General features: G+C 45.2%; 1 protein-coding gene across 1 annotated transcript in view; it reads left to right on the top strand.

Annotated features, from left to right (window-relative positions):
* Positions 1 to 277: 277 nt before the first annotated feature.
* Positions 278 to 20,977, top strand: part of CREBL2 (cAMP responsive element binding protein like 2) — a 37,159-nt gene continuing 16,459 nt past the window's right edge. The window contains exon 1 of the mRNA XM_073315520.2: positions 278 to 505. Coding sequence (XP_073171621.1) covers positions 491 to 505 — 15 coding nt within the window. The 5' untranslated portion in view covers positions 278 to 490. The remainder of the gene's footprint in view (positions 506 to 20,977) is intronic.

Raw genomic sequence — 20,977 nt, 5'->3', positions numbered from 1 at the left:
CGGGCCGGTCCCCTTCGCTGCCTTCTGGGAAACGTAGTTTTCATTTTGGCGGCTCCTCCTCCTAACTTATCAGCTCCCCTACGGTACAAAACTACCACGACCAGGGTGCGCCGCGCCACGCAGGTCCCGCCCGGCGCCTGGCCCCACGGGAGCTGCAGTCCTCCGGCCGAGCGGCCTGCCCAGACTGCGGAGGCTGCCGGAGGAAAACAGAACTCCACTTCCCAGGATGCACCCGCCCAGCCCTCACCCCGCCCGCCCGCCGCTGAGGGGCGGAGCGGGGCGGGACAGAAAGCCAGCAGGCGCGCGGCGCGCGATGGAGCGGGTCGGGGCCTGTTCCTGGGCGGGGCGAGGGGCTGTGTCGGCTGCCCTGGCGCCGCTGTGACCGGCCAGCCCGGGGCGGACTCTGCTGGCGCGGGCCCTCGGCTGTTCGTGCGGCGGCTGCCTGGGCCGCGGGCGGGCGGCTGCTCCGGGGCCGGGCCTGGCGGCTCCCATGGATGACAGCAAGGTGGGCCGGGCGCGGCTGACGCGGGGCGGTGTGAGCCTGGGGACCCCCCCCCCCACCCCTTCTCCCGGCCCGCAGCCCGCCCCCTCCCGCCAGCCTGGGGCGGCCGCTGGGGCCCGGCAGCGGCCCCGCCTCGTGCTTCGGTGCGCGTGGCCGTTCAGTGGGTTTGGCCAAGCGTCGGTGTGACAGTGAAGTGCCCCCACCCCCCGCAACTAGGCCCTGAATCTGTGACCCTCCCCCCCCCCCCTTCGGGCCCGAGGAGGAACAAGGCGGGCGGGGTGACGCAGCATCACGCGGGGGGCTGCGGGTGGTGGGATGAAGCTGGTTTGTTGTTTTTACACTGGTCTCTAGCCATTTTCAGCGGGCATTTGTAGCCGTGAATATTGGGAAAAGGGGGCCGATCTCTCCTGCTTGGCGTGCTCACCCTCACTGTAGGTGTGAGGAAGGCCTCCCCCTTTCTCCACCGCTACCCACCATGCGCTGCACTGCACAATTCTTGCTTTCTAGTCTACCTGTAAACGCTTTGGATATGGGCCACTAGTACCAGACCAGTGGCCTGATGGGGTATGGTTAATCCTGGGTTCCTGTGATGATCTGTCTTTTCAATGTAAACAATTCAATTATAATAAAGGCAAGGTACTGTAGTAGCAAATTAAAGAAGGTAGAGGTGTTAAAAAGTAGGGAGAATTGTTATTCCCTTCCCTTTCTGTGTGGTACGCTCATAAAAACATGATGATGACTCTGGAGAGTGAGATCTTTCAGTTACACACAGCAAATATCGCTAGGGTGACCAGATGCCCCGATTTTATGGAGACAGTCCTGGTGCTTGGAGCTTTTTCTTATATAGGCTCCTATTACTCTCCTGTCCTGATTTTTCACACTTGATGTCTGGTCACCCTAAATATCGCAGAAACAGTGGCACAAATTTGTCCTTCACTTGCTAGTGCCACTGTGCCTCAGACCTGAGTTAGAGAGCAATTGCTAGGATGAGAGACTAATTTAGTGTCTGTTCCCATTCAGACTTTAGTTTTTCATCTGAGATGGCCAGCAGAATATTGGTGTTTTGATTCGTTTGCGTGCTGGCTGTGATAGTTTTGAGCCATAGACACTTGTTCTCTAACTACTCTAACTTGCTGTTAGGCTACCAAAAAGTTTTGTCCGGCACTTGCTAAACTCTGACCTGGGTTGGGTTAAAGCCAGTAATGTAGAAATGAAAGGCACATATCCCATTATGAATTCTGGGACCATCCAGTTCTTTTCTTTTCTTATTACTACCTGTGCTAATCTGTCTTAATTGCATCAGAAAACAGCATAGCATCACTTCTTTTAAAAACACATATGTATATTATAAGATACAACTGTGATGTTCTGATCAGGACAGCCAGAACTGTAAGCCACTGTGTTACCAGGTGAGAGCTTTGCTGGGGATTAGACTGTGTGTTCACTGCCAGACCATTCTGTCTGCTTCACCACCAAACTCCTGCCAGTCTAAACCTTGACTTGCAGGTAACATACAGTGAACCCAAATTCTCCCAGAGCTGTATCTCTGGAGTGTCTAGTCCCTCTCACTGAACACACAAAAATTACTAAATTTGCTGCCCCCAGAGAGACAGAGCTAGCTGAAGAGTCACACGTTACTTTAATGCCCAGCATGAAGGTGGTTTTTAATAAAATAAGAATAAATTTATTAACAAAGAACAGAGATTGAAGTGATATTAAGCACAAGAAAGAGAGACAAGTATACAGTAGTTATAAACCAAACAAAACGCTTTCTCATTACTTAAATTTAATTGTAGCAGGTTACGATCTTTGCCTCAGCAATTTTCTTTCTTACATCAAGTCACCAATATCTCTAGCCATCTAGGCTGGGGGTCCAGGTTTCACAGATTCAGAGGTTGCTGTACCCAGTGTCCCCTGAGTGATGGATAACTAAAATGTCTTTTTGCTCCTCTTATAGTATCCAAAGACCATTGTGTCTGCCTCAAGATTCCTGGGTGCAAATTCTGGGCACCCTTGTACTTGCTAAGATGCTGCTTGTTGATTTGAATGCTTTGTTCACTTTGTATGTGAATGTGCTTTCGCTGTCCCCTCCTTGTAATGAAGCTGGTTACACAGATGAATCCACATTCCTTTGTCCAGGACAGATTGGATTTATGCACTGCCTCCAGCCTGCGTTTTAAGAACATATTTCCAGCACATACACATAATTGTTTGTTAGGGCTGTCGATTAATTGCAGTTAACGCATGCGATTAACTAAGAAAATTAATCGCGATTACTAAAATTATTTGTGACTAATCGCAGTTTTAATTGCACTGTTAAACAATAGAATTCCAGTTGAAATTTATTAAATGTTTTTGGATATTTTTCTATGTTTTCAAATATATTGACTTCAATTACAACACAGAATACGAAGTGTATAGTGTTCGCTTTATATTATTATTTTTATTGCAAATATTTGCACTGTAAAAATGATAAACAAAAGAGGTAGTATTTTTCAATTCACTTCATACAAGTACTGTAGTGCAATCTCTTTATCATGAAAGTGCAACTTACAAATGTAGATTTTGTTGTTGTTGCATAACTGCACTCAAAAACAAAACAGTGTAAAACTTGATAGCCTACAAGTCCACTCAGTCCTACTTCTTTTTCAGCCAATCGCTAAGACAAACAAGTTTGTTTACATTTACGGGAGATAATGCTGCCCGCTTCTTGTTTACAATGTCACCTGAAAATGTACATGGCACTTCCGAAGCCAGCATTGCAAGGTATTTACATGCCAGATATGCTAAACATTCGTATGCCCCCTTCATGCTTCGGCACCATTCCAGAAGACTTGCTTCCATGCAAATGACGCTCGTTTAAAAAAAAATGCGTTAATTAAATTCATGACTGAACTCCTTGGGTGACAATTGTATGCCTCCTGCTCTGTTTTACCTGCATTCCTCCATATATTTCATGTTACAGCAGTGTCAGATGATGACCCAGTGCATGTTGTTCCATTTTAAGAATACTTTCACAGCAGATCTGACAAAATGCAAAGAAGGTACCAATGTGAGATTTCTAAGGATAGATACAGCACTCAACCCAAGGTTTAAGAATCTGTAGTGCCTTCCAAAATCTGAGAGGGACGAGGTGTGGAGCATGCTTTCAGATGTCTTAAAAGATCAACACTCCAAAGCAGAAACTACAGAACCCGAACCACCAAAAAAGAAAGTCCATCTTCTGCTGGTGTCATCTGACTCAGATGATGAAATAGTTATCGAGCAGAATCCATCATCAGCATGGACTCATGTTCTCTGGAATGGTGATTGAAGCATGAAGAGACATGAATTTTTGGTGCATCTGGCATGTAAATATTGTGCGATGTTGGCTACGACAGGTGACATTGTAAACAAGAAGCGGACAGCATTATCTCCTGCAAATATAAACAAACTTGATTGTCTGAGCGATTGGCTGAATAAGAAATAGGACTGAGTGGACTTGTAGGCTATCAAGTTTTACACTGTTTTGTTTTTGAATGTAGTTTTTTTTATACATAATTCTACATTTGTAAGTTCAACTTTCATGATAAAGAGGTTGCACTACAGTACTAGTAATGGGGGAATTGGAAAAATACTATTTCTTTTGGTTTTTTTCAGTGCAAATATGTGTATATCAAAATATAAATATAAAGCGAGCACTGTAAATTTTGTATTGTTTGTAATAAAAATTACAAACATCAAAAAAAAATCAAAAATATTTAAATAAATGGTATTACTGTTTAACTGTGCGCTTAATCATGATTAATTTTTTTAATCACTTGACAATTATACATAACCAGTACATACATCAAGTGATGGTTTTCAGAACCAGTGTGTCACTGGTTTACATATGAATTCCTTACAATGTGCCTTTTAGACTCATATAACAACAGCACGTTAGGGGAAATGAGTGTGTCAGGCCTTGTGAGTTACAGTATGGTAGGCCCTGAGCCAGTGGGCATTCAGGGACTCTAAGTATGTCTACACTACGAAATTACTCCGATTTTACAGAATTCAATTTTTGGGAACAGATTGTATAAAGTCGAGTGCATGCGTCCACACTAAGCACATTAACTTGGTAGTGTGTGTCCACAGTACTGTGGCAAGCGTTGACATTCCAAGTGGTGCACTGTTGGTAGATATCCCACAGTTCCCGCAGTCCCTGCTGCCCACTGGAATTCTGGGCTGAGCTCCCAATGCCTGATGGGGCCAAAAATTTGTCACTGGTGGTTATGGGTAAATGTCATCAGTCAACCTTCCCTCCATGAAAGCAACGTCAGACAATCATTACAAGCCCTTTTCCCTAGATTCCCCGAGCAGACGCCATAGCACGGCAAGCGTGGAGCCCTTTCAGCTCACCGCAGCAGTTATGATCATTGTGAACACCTCACACATTATGGTGCAGTTTATGCAGAACCAGAACCTGAAAAACCAGGCAAGGAGGCGATGGTAATGCAGTGACTCGAGTGCTGAGGACATGGACACAGATTTCTCTAAAACCGCAGTCCCCGGCAATTTGGAGATCATGGTGTTAATGGGGTAGGCTCATGCCATGGAATGCCAATTGTGGGCCTGGGAAACAACCACAGACTGGTGGGACCGCATACTGTTGCAGGTTTGGGATGGTTCCCAGTGGCTCCGAAATTTTCGCGTGCGTAATGGCACTTTCACGGAACCTTGTGACTTGCTTTCCCCTGCCCTGAAGCGCAAGAATACCAAGATGAGAGCGGCCCTCACAGTTGAGAAGCAAGTGGTGATAGCCCTGTGGAAGCTTGCAACACCGGACAGCTACCGGTCAGTCAGTAATCAATTTGGAGTGGGCAAATCTGCTGTGGGAGTTGCTGTGTTGCAAGTAGCCAATGCAATCATTGAGCTGCTGCTATCAAAGGTTGTGACTCTAGGAAATGTGCAGGTCATAGTAGATGGCTTTGCTGCAATGGGATTCCCTAACTGGTGGGGCTATAGATGGAACGCATATCCCTATCTTGGGACTGGACCCGTTACACCAATAAAATAAAAACCAGCAGGATCTTATTAAAGGCGATAAGACAAAATGTCACATTTATTGTGAATACAAAAAGAATCATAGTAGGCAGTCAGTTATAGCTGTAACATTTCATTCAGTTTCACATTCATTCACAGGTTAGTTCATACACACACAGGTTCTGCAGCTGCTGTATAGTTACCAGTCCTGAATGTAGCTTGAGTTTGTGGCTTGGGTTCGTAGCTTGTGGCGACTAACTGTCCAGGAAAGTGGGGCACAAGGAAGAGCTGGGTTTCTGTTGGGTATGCACTGATGCCTTTCCATGTTGGCAGCAGAATGTTACCCTTCAAAGTCTTCCATCTCACCCATCCTTTTTGTAGGCTTTTTGAATCCAGAGTCTATAGGTCTTGCTGTGTCACGCTGCCTCTGGGTCCAGTGTGATTGATCACCCGTCTATTGCAGACATGACTTTCAGCCTAGGACCTGGCTTTGATGTTTCTTCAATTGTACTTTTGTTCTTTTCTTTTGAGGGTGGACTCCTCTTACTTTGTCAGGGCTGTTGTCTGCATCTTCAGCCATTGGGTGTTTACGCTTTATTTCATCAGGACAGGCTGGGGCTGGAGGTTGATTCCATCATCCATACATACCTCATTCACACATCTAAACTAATAAGATTACAGCAGGGTTTTGCAAAAATGAAGGTTGCAGCAAGCTTTTACAACACGAAGTGGGCATTTTAAAATGGAGTTTGAGTTACAATATGGACAAGTGTAAGGAATAGCAAACAGTGAACAGAAGTTACAATAGAGAAGTATAATGACAAACAGTGAGCAGAAGTTACAATGTTGAAACAGTGTAAGTTTCAGCAATTTAAGCAGCAATTGGATTGAAAGTGAAACTCAATTAGCCAGTTATTTGTGTAACTGGTTTTATGAATGAATGTTGTTTCATTCATAAAACTTTGCTTATGAAGTTATATTAATAAAGTGAACAATTAAAAACAATTTCATTGATCAGTTCTACAGACCACCAGGGCAGCTAGTACATAAACCACAAGGGGTACTTTTCAATGGTGCTGCAAGCACTTGTGGATCACAAGGGACATTCACCAACATAAACATGGAATGGCCGGAAAAGGTGCATGGTGCTCGCGTCTTCAGGAACTCTGGTCTGTTTAAATGGCTTCAGGAAGGGATTTACTTCCCAGACCAGAAAATAACTGTTGTGGATGTTGAAATGCCTATAGTTATCCTTGGGGACCCAGCCTACCCCTTAATACCATGGCTCATGAAGCCGTACACAGGCACCCTGGATAGTAGTAAGGAGCTGTTCAACTGTAGGCTGAGCAAGTACAGAATGGTGGTAGAGTGTGCATTTGGACGTTTAAAGGGTCGCTGGTGTAGTTTACTGACTCGCTCAGACCTCAGTGAAACCAATATTCCCATTGTTATTGCTGCTTGCTATGTGCTCTACAATCTCTGTGAGAGTAAGGGGGAGATGTTTATGGCGGGGTGGGAGGTTGAGGCAAATCGCCTGGCCACTGAATACGCGCAGCCAGACACCAGGGTGATTAGAAGAGCACAGCAGGAAGCGGTGCGCACCAGAGAAGCTTTGAAAACCAGTTTCATGACTGGCCAGGGTACCATGTGACACTTCTGTCTGTTTCTCCTTGATGAAAACCCACCCCCTTGATTGCCTCTAAATTCCCTGTAAGCCACCCACCTGCCCTCCCCCCTTCGATCACAGCTTACTTGCAAAGGAAATAAAGTCACTATCGTTTAAAAACCAGGTATTCTCTATTAACTGATTATATTAAAAAAAAAAAAAAAAAAAAAGGGAGATACCCCACCCGGCCTACCTTGTGAGTTGTGGGAGGAGGTAGGAGGGAAGGAAAAGGCCACTTCAAAACGTGTTGAATGACAGCCTTCTATTGCTTGGGCTGTCCACTGGGGTGGAGTGGTTGGGTGCCTGGAGCCGCTGCCTCCTCCCTCCCCACGTTCTTGGGCATCTGGGCGAGGAGGCTATGGAAATTGGGGAGGAGGGAGGGTGGTTAAACGGGCTGCAGCGGCAGTCTGTGATCCTGCTGCCGTTCCTGAACCTCCACCAGACGCCGGAGCATGTCCATTTGATCCCGCGGTAGCCCCAGCCTTGTATCCTGCTGCCTCTGATCTTCCTGCCGCCACCTCTCATCTCAGTTGTCCCTCCTGTCCTCACGTTCATTGGCCACTTTCCTGTACTGTGCTACTGTGTCCCTCCACACATTCTGCTGAGCTCTGTCAGTGCCGGATGACTGCATGAGGTCAAGAGAACATTTCATCGCATGTGTGGGTTTTTTTTTTTTTTTTTTGCCACCTTATCTGAGATAGCCTTTGGGACGGAGGAGGGAGGCTTGAAACATTTGCAGCTGCGGGAGGAAAAAAATGGAGTGAAGTATTTAAAAAGACATTTTGACAGAACAATGGCTATACTCTTTCACGGTGAACAACACTATTCACATTACATAGCACATGTGGTTTTGGTACAAGGTCGCATTTTGCATCTTGTATTGAGTGCCTGCGTCTTTGATGTCAGAGATCACACACGGAGTGCCGGGCAACAGGATTCGGCTTGCAGGCGGCCATGGTAAGCCATAGTCTTTCGGCTTCTGCAACCTTCATAACAGCAGCCCCCTCCTTTCCTATACCAAGCAAAGCCCATTGAATTGGCCATTTAGTGCTGCGGTTTTCATATTAACGTGCAGCAGCAGAAACCAAACTAACCCCCTCCCCCTATCCAATTCTCTGGGATGATCACTTTTCCCTTCCTCCCACCGCCTGGCTGGTATCAGGGAAGATCCCTGCTAGCCAAACGCAAACAGCTCCGCGCCAGTGGCGCCCTCCTCCCCCCTCCTGCCCCCCACAGCTTGGCTAACTGCAAGGAGGATTTCTTTTCAGCCACAGGCAAACAGCCCAGCAGGAATGGCCACCTCTAACAGGTCCCCTTGATTAAATTCCCATATTTCAACCAGGTTACCGTGAACGATATCACTCTCCTGAGGATAACACAGAGAGATAAAGAATGGATGTTGCTTGAATGCCAGCAAACACCGGGACCATACGCTGCCAGGTTTTGTCATGCAATGATACCAGACTACTTGCTACTAGCATGGCTTGGTAAAGTGTCCTACCATGGAGGACGGAGAAGGGCTGCTCTCCCCAGAAACCTTCTGCAAAGGCTTTTAGAGTACCTCCAGGAGAGCTTCATGGAGATGTCCCTGGAGGATTTCTGCTCCATCCCCAGACACGTTAACAGTCTTTTTCAGTAGCTGTACTGGCCACGAATGCATCCCAAGTCCTCAGGGCAAATTAATAATTAAAAAATGCTTTTAAAACATGTATTATATTTAAAAAGGTACACTCACCAGAGGTCCCTTCTCCGGCTTGGTTGGGTTGGGAGGGTATTTCAGTCAGGGTGATAAAAAGATCCTGGCTGTTGGGGAGAACGGTGTGCTGTGTGCTCTCCTCAAGGTCGTTGTCGTCGTCCTCATCTTCCCCGTTGGCAAAATCCTCAGGCCTGGCGGGGAGTACCCCATCATCGGAGTCCACGGACAAGGGTGGGGTTGTGGTGGCGGCCGCCCCAGAATTGCATGCAGCTCGGCATAGAAGTGGTATGTCTGGGGCTCTGTCCCAGAGGGTCCGTTTGATTCTTTGGTTTTCTGGTACGCTTGTCTGAGCTCCTGAAGTTTCACACGGCATTGTGTTGCGTCCCTGCTGTAGCCTCGGTCCCTCACGGCTTCGGAGATTTTTTGAAATGTTTTGGCATTTCGTCCTTTGGAATGTAGTTCTGATAGCATGGATTTGTCTCCCCATACAGCGATCAGATCCAGTACCTCCCGTTCGGTCCATGTTGGAGCTCATTTTCGATTCTGGGGCTGCATGGTCACCTGTACTGATGAGCTCGCCTGGCCAAACAGGAAATGAGATTCAAAAGTTCCTGGGGCTTTTCTTGTACACCTGGCCGGTGCATCCAAGTTCAGAGTGCTTCCAGAGTGGTCACAATGGTGCACTGTGGGATAGTATTGGCCACCGGGAGCTATCGAATTGCATCCACGGTAACCCTAATTCGAAACGGCGATGTCGATTTCAATGCTAATCCCCTCATCGAGGAGGAGTACAGAAATCGATTTTAAGAGCCCTTTGTCGAAAAAATGGCTTCGTTGTGTGGACGCGTGCAGGGTTAATTCGACTTAACGCTGCTAAATTCAACATACCCTCGTAGTGTAGACTTAGGGCCACAACTACAGCTAAGTTATTTTAGAAGTTGGTAAATATGTTGTTTCACTAAGGGTTTCATGTTAAGCTTTTAATATTATATACTATTTTGCCCTGTTAGACCTTGATTTTGCAAGCTACTCCGCATGGGTGCACTGTCATTGAAATCAGCAGGGTTCTGTGTGGGTGCAAGGGTCTGCCTGTGTGAAGCTGCTTATGGGATCAGGACTGTAGTTTAGAGGGCCATGAGGGTTTTGGTCCTTGACGCATTTAACGCAAAATGGTGTTGCTGGAATTATTTTTTTTTCCTGGAAAATCTTTTCTTCTGTCCTGCCACAGAATTAACTCACAAAGGCTTGAAGATCTTTGAGATTTGTGGTATATTTAAAATTTTGAGCTTTAAGTGTATTTTGTGAGGTGTCAAGATTGTCACATGATAAACAACATACACATTAATTTGGTTTCTTTGAAAGGGCTACTGGCCATATTCACTAAACAAACTGAATTTTAGTACCCCATAAATAAGAAGATCTTAGCTGAAGTTAAATGTATCCAGAATTTTCCTGGAAGGAATTTCTGCTTGTGGAGGAGGAAAGCAAATATATGGTGACTTCTCTACCACTCCTACCTTCAGATTAAAATACACTTTCCTGGTAATACTTTCTATGTAAACATTCCAGTACTTGCAGTGGGGATGTTTAACAATTCTAAATGGAAGGGGAAGTGCTATCCATAGGAGATTATCTCTAGGATCTAATCCTGGGAAGTGTCAAGCACCAGCAATTTCGTCTGAAAAGGATAAAAATTGAATGGGAACAGAGACTGAACAAGTATTTTCAGACATTACTTGTATTACTGAATTTGCGCACCTGACTTAGGTTTTATTGTCAAAACGCTCTTAAAGGGCTTCGACGCCCTTAGCGACAACTCTTCACATTGCAGGTTAGTCAGAACCATTGGTGGCTAAATTCAGTGATTCCCATCTTGTGTTGGGGAGGGTTCTCACTGAATTGTACAGCTGGAGACTGCTGTGTCAATGTGGGACAGTCACTGTAATAGTACCTGATCATATTAGGTGTGCAGTTTGATGTGGTTCAAGGCCAGCATAGTTTGATCTCTGTAATCTGCTAAAAGTTCCACTGACTCATGTTTCCCTACTTGTTGCAGGGGCTGAAGTAGGTGATTTTAGAGGTTCGCTTCCAGCCTTATCTGTGGTATGAACAACTATGCCTGGAAAAGGAATTTCCTTATAAAAGCTGAGATGATAAAGTTGTATTAGCATGGGAGTAGGCATGTTATAGCTGCATCCACAGAGTTCAGTCATTCTGTTTGGTAAATTATGTTTTCAGTGCCCTGACTCTGTGTGTATTAGGGATGTAAAAGGTTAACTGGTAAGCATTAGGCTTACCATTAACCGACCGTAACCGTTAACCCTGGAGGGACGCTGGCCAGAGTAGCCCTAGCAGCACTATGTGCCAGCCGGCCAGAGGGATCCCAGCCCCGGCCGCGCCCTGCCAGCCAGCTCGAGGGATCCCAGCTGGCTAGCCAGGGGAACCCCAGCCCTGGCCTTGCTGCACCAGCCGGGTTGGCAGCACCCCAGCCTTGGCTGCGCTGTCCGTCTGGAGGGACCTCAGTTAACGGTTGACTGGTTAAACAATATAATTTTATATTGTTTAACTGGTTAACTTTCTTAACGGATATTTACATCCCGTGTGTATATATGTGTGTGTGTGTGTATGTGTATATATATATATATATATATATATATATATATATATATATATATATATATATATATATATATATAAAATAGAATGTATGTATATAGGCTCAAATTTGGGAGTTAAGCAAAAATACTCCCTAGTTTACAGTTGTGTTTATAAGTGATAAAAGATTAAAACCTAATACCTTAAGATGTCTATAAGGTGCCACAGGACTCTTTGCCACTTTTACAGATTCAGACTAATATGGCTACCCCTCTGATACTTAATACCTTAAGATGTATTTTATGCTTCATGTTTGACAACAAATATGATTTAAAATAGGAAACTCTGGAAGTAATCAAAGGGAGAGGCATAGTGGTCTAAATATCAAGTCTGGAAAATGTGTGCTCCATGGCATCTCCTGTTCAGCTGCAATTCAGTGTCCAGTGTATAATAATGGTATTCAGTTACATTTTCTGGTGGGTGGATAAGGCAGTATCCAAATGTTGGTGGGCTAAAGGGCTGTTCAGGTGTTAGCTGTCCAGTGATCCTGCCACCGAAGAGGTTGCAACTTTTCAAAAGTGGTGTGCCAGATTGTATTTATTAAACTCAAAATATTCCATTGAAATCCTGTAAACAAATAGTTATACGAATACACTGTAATGCTTGTATAACAGCATGCTATTAGTATTAATTATATTAAAACTATGAAATTAAAATTAGAAGTTAAACTCATGAGAAAAGAATGGACATCTAATCTTTTTTTATTGCCTGAACTTTTGACATTAGATCTCGTCTCCCTCCCTCCCTCCCCCCACCCGAAAAGATTGTGCAGCATGCAATCAAGTTAACTAATGAAAGCATGTCAATTACTGATTGATTTTGCATAAGAGTCTAATTAAAAGTGTACCACTGTAAGTTGAAGTGTATCAATATATCCTAGCTCCAACATATTTAAATGCAAATGAAAAGTTTCTATATTTAAATACATGGCATGTCAGTAAATAGAGGGAAAGTAAACTGAAGTGTCTCTGTCAGGGTGGATTTGATTTAAATCATGATTTAAATCACTAGTCAGGAAGTCTTGATTTAATCATCGTAAAAAGTGCATTCTTGTTGGTTGTTATACCCTTAATACATATTCTTCATAACTCAGAGATAGATGATAGATTTTCATATATTTTCAAATAGATAGATAGAGATAGATTTCATTTTTAGAAGGTACACACTATACATTTTCAAACAGTGATTTATTTTGAAAACTTTTCACACTAGTTTTACAGCTATATCAGAAAATGAATGGTGGTTAGGTTATTTCATTTACCAAAGATAATTAAAGCAGATATTTATGAAGTCATTGGAAGGTGAACTATCTCCAATTCAACAGGTTAATCATTAGTATTTGGAGGATTTTCTTGCCATGCTGTATTAGGAGGAGAACATCACCAGACAGACATTTAAATTGCTTTATTTAACTAAAACAACAATGTTAAGTATTCTGTTTTTTTCTTCAGCAGCAAATATATAATATTTTAACAAAACAAGCATATGTCCCTCGCTTCTCACATTTATCTCTAGACTTCTTCTCCTTGTCCAGATCTATTCCGTCCCCAATAATCTTCTATGCATTGAACGTTTTGAAACTTTGCACTTTTAGAGAGAGGCAAGGGATTGACTCTGTGTACACAAATTTGCAGAGGGACAACAGAGTCGAGGTCTGTTATTTCTCACCTCTCTATATTATTGATTTATTTTAAAACATTTTTGCTGTTAACAAGCATGTTACCTCTGGAGACACAAATCCATCGTTTGAGAAATGCAAAACGAATCATCTCCAATGGTATCCTCTAGACTGAGCAGATTAAGTAGATAGAAAGATTAACCTAAATAATCTATAAAACAGCCTGTGGCACCCCATAAGATTGGGTCCCTAATCCATGAACTGTTGGAACTCATTTACAAAACTTTTCTTAAACATTACATGCATATATTGTCTCATACTATAGAATTAGAATTTATAATCCCTATTCCATGATGAGATATCTTTGAGCTATAATGTATCTTGATTAAAACTGTCTTTAGATACGTTTTTTTCCTCAAAAAGAATTTTATCAAAAAAATTCAATTTAAATTAAAAAATCAGATGTGTTTTTTTAAATCATTGATTTTTATCCACTCTGGTCTCTGTCCAGTCCCTTTCAGTTTGCCTCCCATCCGCTGTGGCCCATAGCCTCACTTCTGTGGCTGCTGGAGTTCTACACCCCCCTCTCCCAGGCTGGAGAGTGGGGGGAAGGGGCCTGCAGCGAGGTCCCCCTTCCCCTTCCAGGCTGAGCGGGGGGAGGGGGGAAGCTACAGGGGGAAGCTACAGGGGTTCTTCACCCTCCTTTCCTGGCTGGGTGTGACAGGGAGTGGGAGCAGAGGAGGTATCCCTGCACACAGGAAGGGAGGCGGGGAAGAAGGAATGGAGGAGCCCTGAGCTGAGAGCTCTTTCTGCTCCCTCCTCCTCCTCCCTCCTCCTGTGAACAGGGACTGCTCCTTCTTCCCCCCCCCCCCCCCCATGAGAATAGGCTAGGCTCCTGACAGGAGGGGTAGAGAACTTTCTACTGCAGCTCTGGTTGGCTGCCGATTCCCAGGAGGCATGAAGGAAGAGCTGATGTCTGTTGCCTCCTGATGACCAAACAGAAGACCCTCATGGCTGGAGCTGGCCTGCAAGCTGCCAATTGAACAGTGGTATATAGTTTTTACTGGTGGAACCTTAAAAACCAAATTTTGTTAACTTTGCATAGACATTAGTTCCTGTGATGCTTCTATTTAATTAGGATTTGTTCCAGTATTCAAGTGTAGTACTGCTTGATTGCTGCCCTATACCCCAGAGTTGGCTGTGTTTCTGTATGTAAATCCTGTAGGCCCCAATCCTGCAAAAGGGACCATAGGCGTGGACCTGTGCAGAGTCCCATTAATTTTTGTGACCTTACTTGTTTTTAATCCGGGTACCACACTGCATAAAATAATTGATGACAAAGCTGAGTTCAGTGGGAGTCTGTACAGGAAGAAGGGTCTTAGTAGGTGCTTACTTATATAGTCCCCATCACTGTAGAATCTATGTACCTTCTAAGTATTTACAAACAGGAATTACAATAATATTTGCCTCTCTCTTCTGAGGCTATAGGTGAAATAGCTTGATTAATTTGTAGGATGTTTTTCTTTATGCTTGGGTATGAACAGATGTGAGGAATTTGAGGAAAAGCAAAATTAGTGAAATTAATTTTGTGCTTGTCTCTAAGTGGTGAGGCCTGCAGTCATCCATAGCTCTAGTGTAAGTGGGTTACATAGTCTAGTTCAAGCTCCTGTGAAAATTTGGTCTTGGTCACTCATAAGACTCCCTCTAACAATTTCTCTGTTGCTGTGATACCTAGCTGTTGTGGTAGGCTGTGGTCACTGAGGGAGAGGTGCTCTCCCAGGCAGATAAGGCCAATCCTATGCAGTATTTAAGAGGAATCTGTTATGTGACATTCAAATTGGACTCTTGTTCATTCAGCAGTCAGTGTGTGTAGTGAAGCACTGGGATGTGTTTTCATAGAGACCTGTGTTGTTAAAGATGATCTGCTCTGTGTTTCCTACCAGTTGAAGATTTTTCAGGATATGTAGCTTAAGGTTTGGGGCCATAGTAAATAGTAAAGTGCCTTTTGCTATTTGGGTGAATGGACCCTATAGCAACATTAAAATCTTCTTGATATTTGCTTTGAGATTAAAACCTAAATGTAAAGTAGCTTTGACTTGTGGGTTTAAAAAATGCCTGAGCTTGTTTAGAATAGATAAGCAATTAAATCAGTATGTACTCTATGTGTAGTGTAACATGTTGATGTCAGGTCACAGTTCCTTAGTGGACAGAAGGAGGCTGCTGACTTTTGAGCAATAGGAAGCACTCAGAGTAATGCTAGACAGTTTAGATCAGGGGTGGACAAAATATGGCCCATGGGCTGGATCTGGCCCATCAAACATTTCTGTCCATCCTCCTCTGCCCCCTTGTGATCTCCTAGTCCGGGCCGCTAAAAGTCTCGTGGTACAGTAAGGTGCTTAGGCAGCCAGTCTGCCTGCCGTGGCGGCACGCCGGTCCTGGAAGCGGCCAGCTGCTGCTGGCATGTATCTGCGCGCCCCTGGCATGTGGGAGGAGGTGGTGGCTCCGTGTGCTGCCCCTGTCCCCAGCACCATCCTCACAGCTCCCATTGGCCAGAAACCGGGGGGTGGTGCTTGCAGGCCTGCTGGCATGGGCAGTGTATGGAGACCCGCTGCCTCCCTTACCCCAAGGGGCACGCAGAGATGTGCCGACAGCAGCCAGCTGAAGCCTCTTCCAGAAGCGGTGTGGGGCTATGGCAGGCAGGCAGCCTGCTTGAGCCCTGCTGCGCTGCCAGCCAGGAGCTGCCTGTGGTAAGCGCATCCCGGCCAGAGTCTGCACCTCATATCCCCTCCTGCATCCCAACCCCCTGCCCCAGCCCAGAGTCCCCTCCTGCACCCATCTTCTTCCCTCCGAGACCTGGAGCCCCCTCCTGTACCCCAAACTCCCTCCCAGAGCCCATACCCCTCACCCTCTCCTGCACCCCAACACTCTGCACCAGCCCAGAGCTCCCTCCTGCACTCAAACTCCCTCCCAGACTCCGCACCCCCTCCATTAATATAATAGAAATGTGCAGCTAGTGACAACTTACCAAAATTTGTGGAGTGGCCCCCCCTGTGAAAATTATTGCCCACCCCTGGTTTAGAAAGTGGTACTGAAATTGAACCTACTGCATTTCCTGATGGGCAGTACAGAACACTAAAGCTTTGTCTATACTACGCAGCTTTTAGCGACACGGCTGTGCCGCTACAGCCATGCCACTGAAAGGTGCGCAGTGTTGCCGATGTTTGTTGGCAGGAGAGAGCTCTCCCATTGACAAATAAAATTTCCACCCTAAAAGAATGGCGGTAGCTTTGTCGGCAGGAGAGGCTCTTGCCAACAAAGCACTGTTCACACCAGCGCTTTTTCTCAGCAAAACTTTTGTCTTTGGGGGAGGGGGAGTGTGTGTGGTTTTTTTTTTAACACCTATGAATGATGACAGTTTTGTCGTTCACTTGCCAGTGTATTTATTTAGCATGTGCATAGTTGTCTAGCCAAGCAATAGCATCTTCAGTGGCATGATGCATGCAGTTCTTCTAGGCCACCGCTGATTCGACAGTGTCAGTGTAGACAAAGCGTAACACTGCAGTGCTTGGCCCAGGTCTTTAATTTTTTAAATATCCTTTGTATTTATTTTAATATAAATCCTTTATTTTTTTTAATAATAGGTGTCTCTGAAAGCATGCTGGGTAGAATTGTGGGTTCTGTGTAAATGTGTACTATAAAGGTTTTTCCAAATAAAAATGCTTAAACTTTGTAGGGAATCATTGGTACTAAGTATTATGCAATTTAAGATTCAATAAAAGAATGTTTGCTAACTGAACGCTTTTATTTTTGAATAGCTATCAGTCTTAGTCTGGATAGCTTTCTTTTTGTGATTTGGGAAACTGGGCCTGCCAGTGAAGACAGGAATCCAAGGACTGATGGCTCAGGTCCAAGAATTAGATGGAAGTCAGTTAATCAATGTGAAATGTGAAATGTACCATAATATCAGAATCTCCTGCATTGTGTGCAGTTGGGTTATATTGTATTAATGTAAGTGATATACTGCAACTTGGTGGGTATCATCATTTTTATTTTAGGGCTTGTGGCTTATTGCATTTTTGATTACCATTGCAGAGAGAGAGCTTGTGAACATGGATAGAATTTTTTTCCTGCCATCACAAGTGTAGTGTGTTTAGCCTTTATAGATATAGATATAGATATTAAAATATAATCTGTAGATGAATAATCAGTGCCTTGCTATATGTTAATGCTGTTAATGTGGCACAGTGTGGCAAGGATCATGAAACCAAAGTTGTGTTCTCCCCAATACATTGTCACACAGAAGGCTAAATTATGCCTTTTTAGATAGATCTGCAAAAGGGAGGATAAGGAGGTGCGTCTCACCTTCACTCGCATTCCTTATGGTAGTGCCCATTTAAAGCATGATGAAGGCCCCTAGTGAACCCATAGAAAAGTTTTAACACATGCTCCTACACTAAATGCTGCTGCTGATTTGGGGGTGGGGAGCTATAACGTCATTGCCATGCCCTCACCCCGCCCTTGCCTTCCTCCTAACATACATACCCAGGGTGATGAACACTGCTTACCTTGCTGTGTGCCTCCACAAGCACCGTTATAGTCCAGAGTCCTTAGACAAATTGTGCGAGTGATGGCCTGGAGGAGAAAGTGTACAGGGTCTTCTCGTACATCTGTGCAAGGGCAGCTATAATTTAGCCCATGTGTTTTAGGGACATTTGTCATTTGCAGATAGAACTGCACTGGATCCATATAATTCTCACTAATATCCTTACCTAAGGTATTTAAGTGAATTCTTTATGTATCATGACTGAAGTTTTGCTTAACATATATATGTCTATGGCATCCATCTAAGCCCTAACTTTTAACAGATACAAGTGGGCCAGTGTAGATGACTGAGGTTAGGGAAAGACTAATTACCTGGGAAACTGCAAACCTATACCCAGAATTGCCAACTTCAAGAGATCAAAAAGTATGAGTCGGACCCCTAAAATCATGATATTGGCCCTAAAATCATGACATTTTAATAAAAGATTATATATATATTTAGATCTCTTGATATTTGAACTCTCCCTGTCCATTCCCAGGGTGTGTACATGTGACAGTGTTGCCCACTCACCCACATGTGCTGGATAAGGTGATTTTGGCCCCTGCTGCACACTCCCACATCTGCCCATCTCTTGCCCAGCAATTAATCCTGTCTCCCAGTCTCCCTTCAGTTCTCTCCCCACCCAACCTACCTCAGTTCAGCCCCCCTTCAATTCAGTCTCACCCCAGCAGTTCAACATCCCTACTCTATCAATCCTCACCGCCCTCAGTTCACCCTCCCAGCACTCAACCCATCTGCTCAGAACCCACCATCAATACAGTCCTCTACCCCAACAGCCCCCACTGTTGCCACCAGTCTCACTCTCTCAACCTCCCTCATTTAGCCCCCCTGCTGCCACCAGTCTCACCTCTGCTCCTTAGCGTTCTGCATCCTCCCAAGGCCTGGTGGGGCTGCACTGGGGTCCCCTCTCCCACTTCCCGGGCTGGCAGGATTTCTAAGTGAAATTAAGCCTCACATTTAGAACTCTCAAATGTCAGGAGTTTTCCCCCCCAGTTGATTCAGTTGCTTATTTGAAGTTTCCCTGCTGGAGTGTAGCCACCTGTTAGCTGGATAGCTTTGTTTCTCTGATATGTAAATGAATTCTCATTGTCTTTCAAAGTACTTTTTAATTAAAAGCCAGGTGGAGAAGCTGCATTCCTTTTTTTAGGGTGGAGTAACTCTTGTTTGACTAGAAACACATTAGAATGTGCCTCAGTCTCAAAAAAAATCCTGACATTGAGAGTTTTATTGTGAGATCATGAGTGAGGCTTAATGTTACTCAGAATTAATTGATTGCGAGAGTTGGCATGTCTGTATACCTCCAGCCATTATACTTTGTAAGAGCAAGTACCTGAATCACCATATAAGCTACAACATTCTGCTTGTATGTATGCAATTTCTAATTTTCATGTAGACTCTGGTATTTGTGTGACACTCTGCCCCCATTCTAGAGAATATAATTTCTGTGTATGCAGAGATCTTGAACGTACAAGAAACCTTTTTGTTAGTTTAACCTCAAGTGCTGCTGGCTGAAATGGTGTTTGCACAGTTCAGTAACTAATAATTTCTTTTCAAGTGAATTGGGAGCTGCTGAGAGATGTTGATGGCTGTGGGGAGTGCAATCCTGTATTAATCCATAGAGCTGGTTGTGAGAATCAGGGTCCAGACACCCTGTGTTGTGGATATGGGGTGTGAACCCTATAGAATAAGCAGTTGAGTATACAATTTTACTCCTGCGAGAATTCTGCGCCACTGCACATGTGCAGAATTAATGTCCCTTGCAGATTTAGTTGCTTCCCCGCAGAAATAAGACTTTCTGACAGGGAAGCAAAGGGAAGTTGCAAGAGCAGTTATGCACCACTCCCTAGCTGCGCAGGTGCATCATTTCAGACCCCCAGAGCAGCCGGCGGAGAGGTAAATCACTGCAGGGCTGGGGGACACTCCAGCTAGTGGCTCCTACCCTGAGCCAGGATCAGCTGCTAGTCCTGGTTGGGCTGGAGGTAGGAGAGGACATGACTTCCTTTTCCCTTGCAAGGAGTGGCTGGGGCTGTGTCAGACCCACCTCCCAGAAACCTCCCCCAGATGCAGGAAGCTCGTCCTCCTCCCCTGCTTCCTGCCCCCATCGCTCCTCAGCTATGGGGGGAGGTGTCGCTCTACGAGGAGCCGCTCCCGCATCCACCTAACCCCATGCATCTGGACGTCCCATACTCAGGCACCCCTGACAAGCCTCACCCCATACACCCACAACCCCCCTGCCCTCCATACCCGAACCGCACCCCACTGAACCTCAACCCCTGCATCTGGAGCCCCCTGCACCCATACCGCCCTGCTTCCAGACCCCCACCCCTGCACCCAGACCACCCCCCCACTGAGCTCCCTGCACTGAAGTCCCCACCCTGATGAGCCCCCACATCCAGACCCCCAACTAGCTGCACCCAGACCCCCACCCCACCAAGCCCCACTCTCCCAGACCCCCCTGCTGAGTCCCCCACACCACTCCACTGAGCCCAAACCACCTTCACCTGGAAGCCCCTGCAGAGTCCCATGGCCCCAGAACCTGGGAAACACCCGCCCCCTCCCAAAACGAGCCTCTGTGCATCCAGATCCCCCCCATACCTAGACCCCACGCTGAGTGGCCTGCACAGATTGTTCCACACAGAATCGTTTCACCTCACACCTGGATCCCTCAATACTTGGATCCTGTCTGGTTGAGCCTGCCTGCCCCACACCTGGTGCAGAGTTGCAGGGCCCGAGGCTGCTTCTGGGGCAGGCCCAGGCCTTGTGCTGAGTCCTTGTCCAGGAGGTGTGGGGTGGGAGTGCTGCAGGGTGATCTCCCACCTTCATGCAGCCAGTGGCCTGTGCTCCCCACTGCCTTGCATTTATTTATTGACAAAACTTGAAGCATTTTAAAATATTGTGTGCAGAATTTTTAATTTTTTGGTGCAGAATGCCCTCGGAGTAATACAATGTTGTTGTGCTATAAAAATGTAAAATAAGGTCTTTTATGAACGTTTGTAGTGTTCTGAACTTGATGATCATTATGAGATATGTTTTACAGACTGGTTATGAATTTAGGTATTTGTGTATATATAAAATTGTGCTCATAATTTGTGGTGTAGCATTCAGCTCCACCTCACAGTGGGATGGTGAGCAGCCAGACAGGGAGGGGCCGCCTCCCCAATCAGAGGAGAGTAGCTTTGACTATCTAGGATTGTACAATCCAGGAAAGGACAAATTATGGGCCATTAAAGTTA

The sequence above is a fragment of the Lepidochelys kempii genome, chromosome 1 (genome assembly GCF_965140285.1).
Source record: "Lepidochelys kempii isolate rLepKem1 chromosome 1, rLepKem1.hap1, whole genome shotgun sequence".
NCBI lineage: Eukaryota > Metazoa > Chordata > Testudines > Cheloniidae > Lepidochelys > Lepidochelys kempii.
The sequence above is the reverse complement of the archived record's forward strand: the minus strand, read 5'-3'. Positions and strand labels throughout refer to the sequence as shown.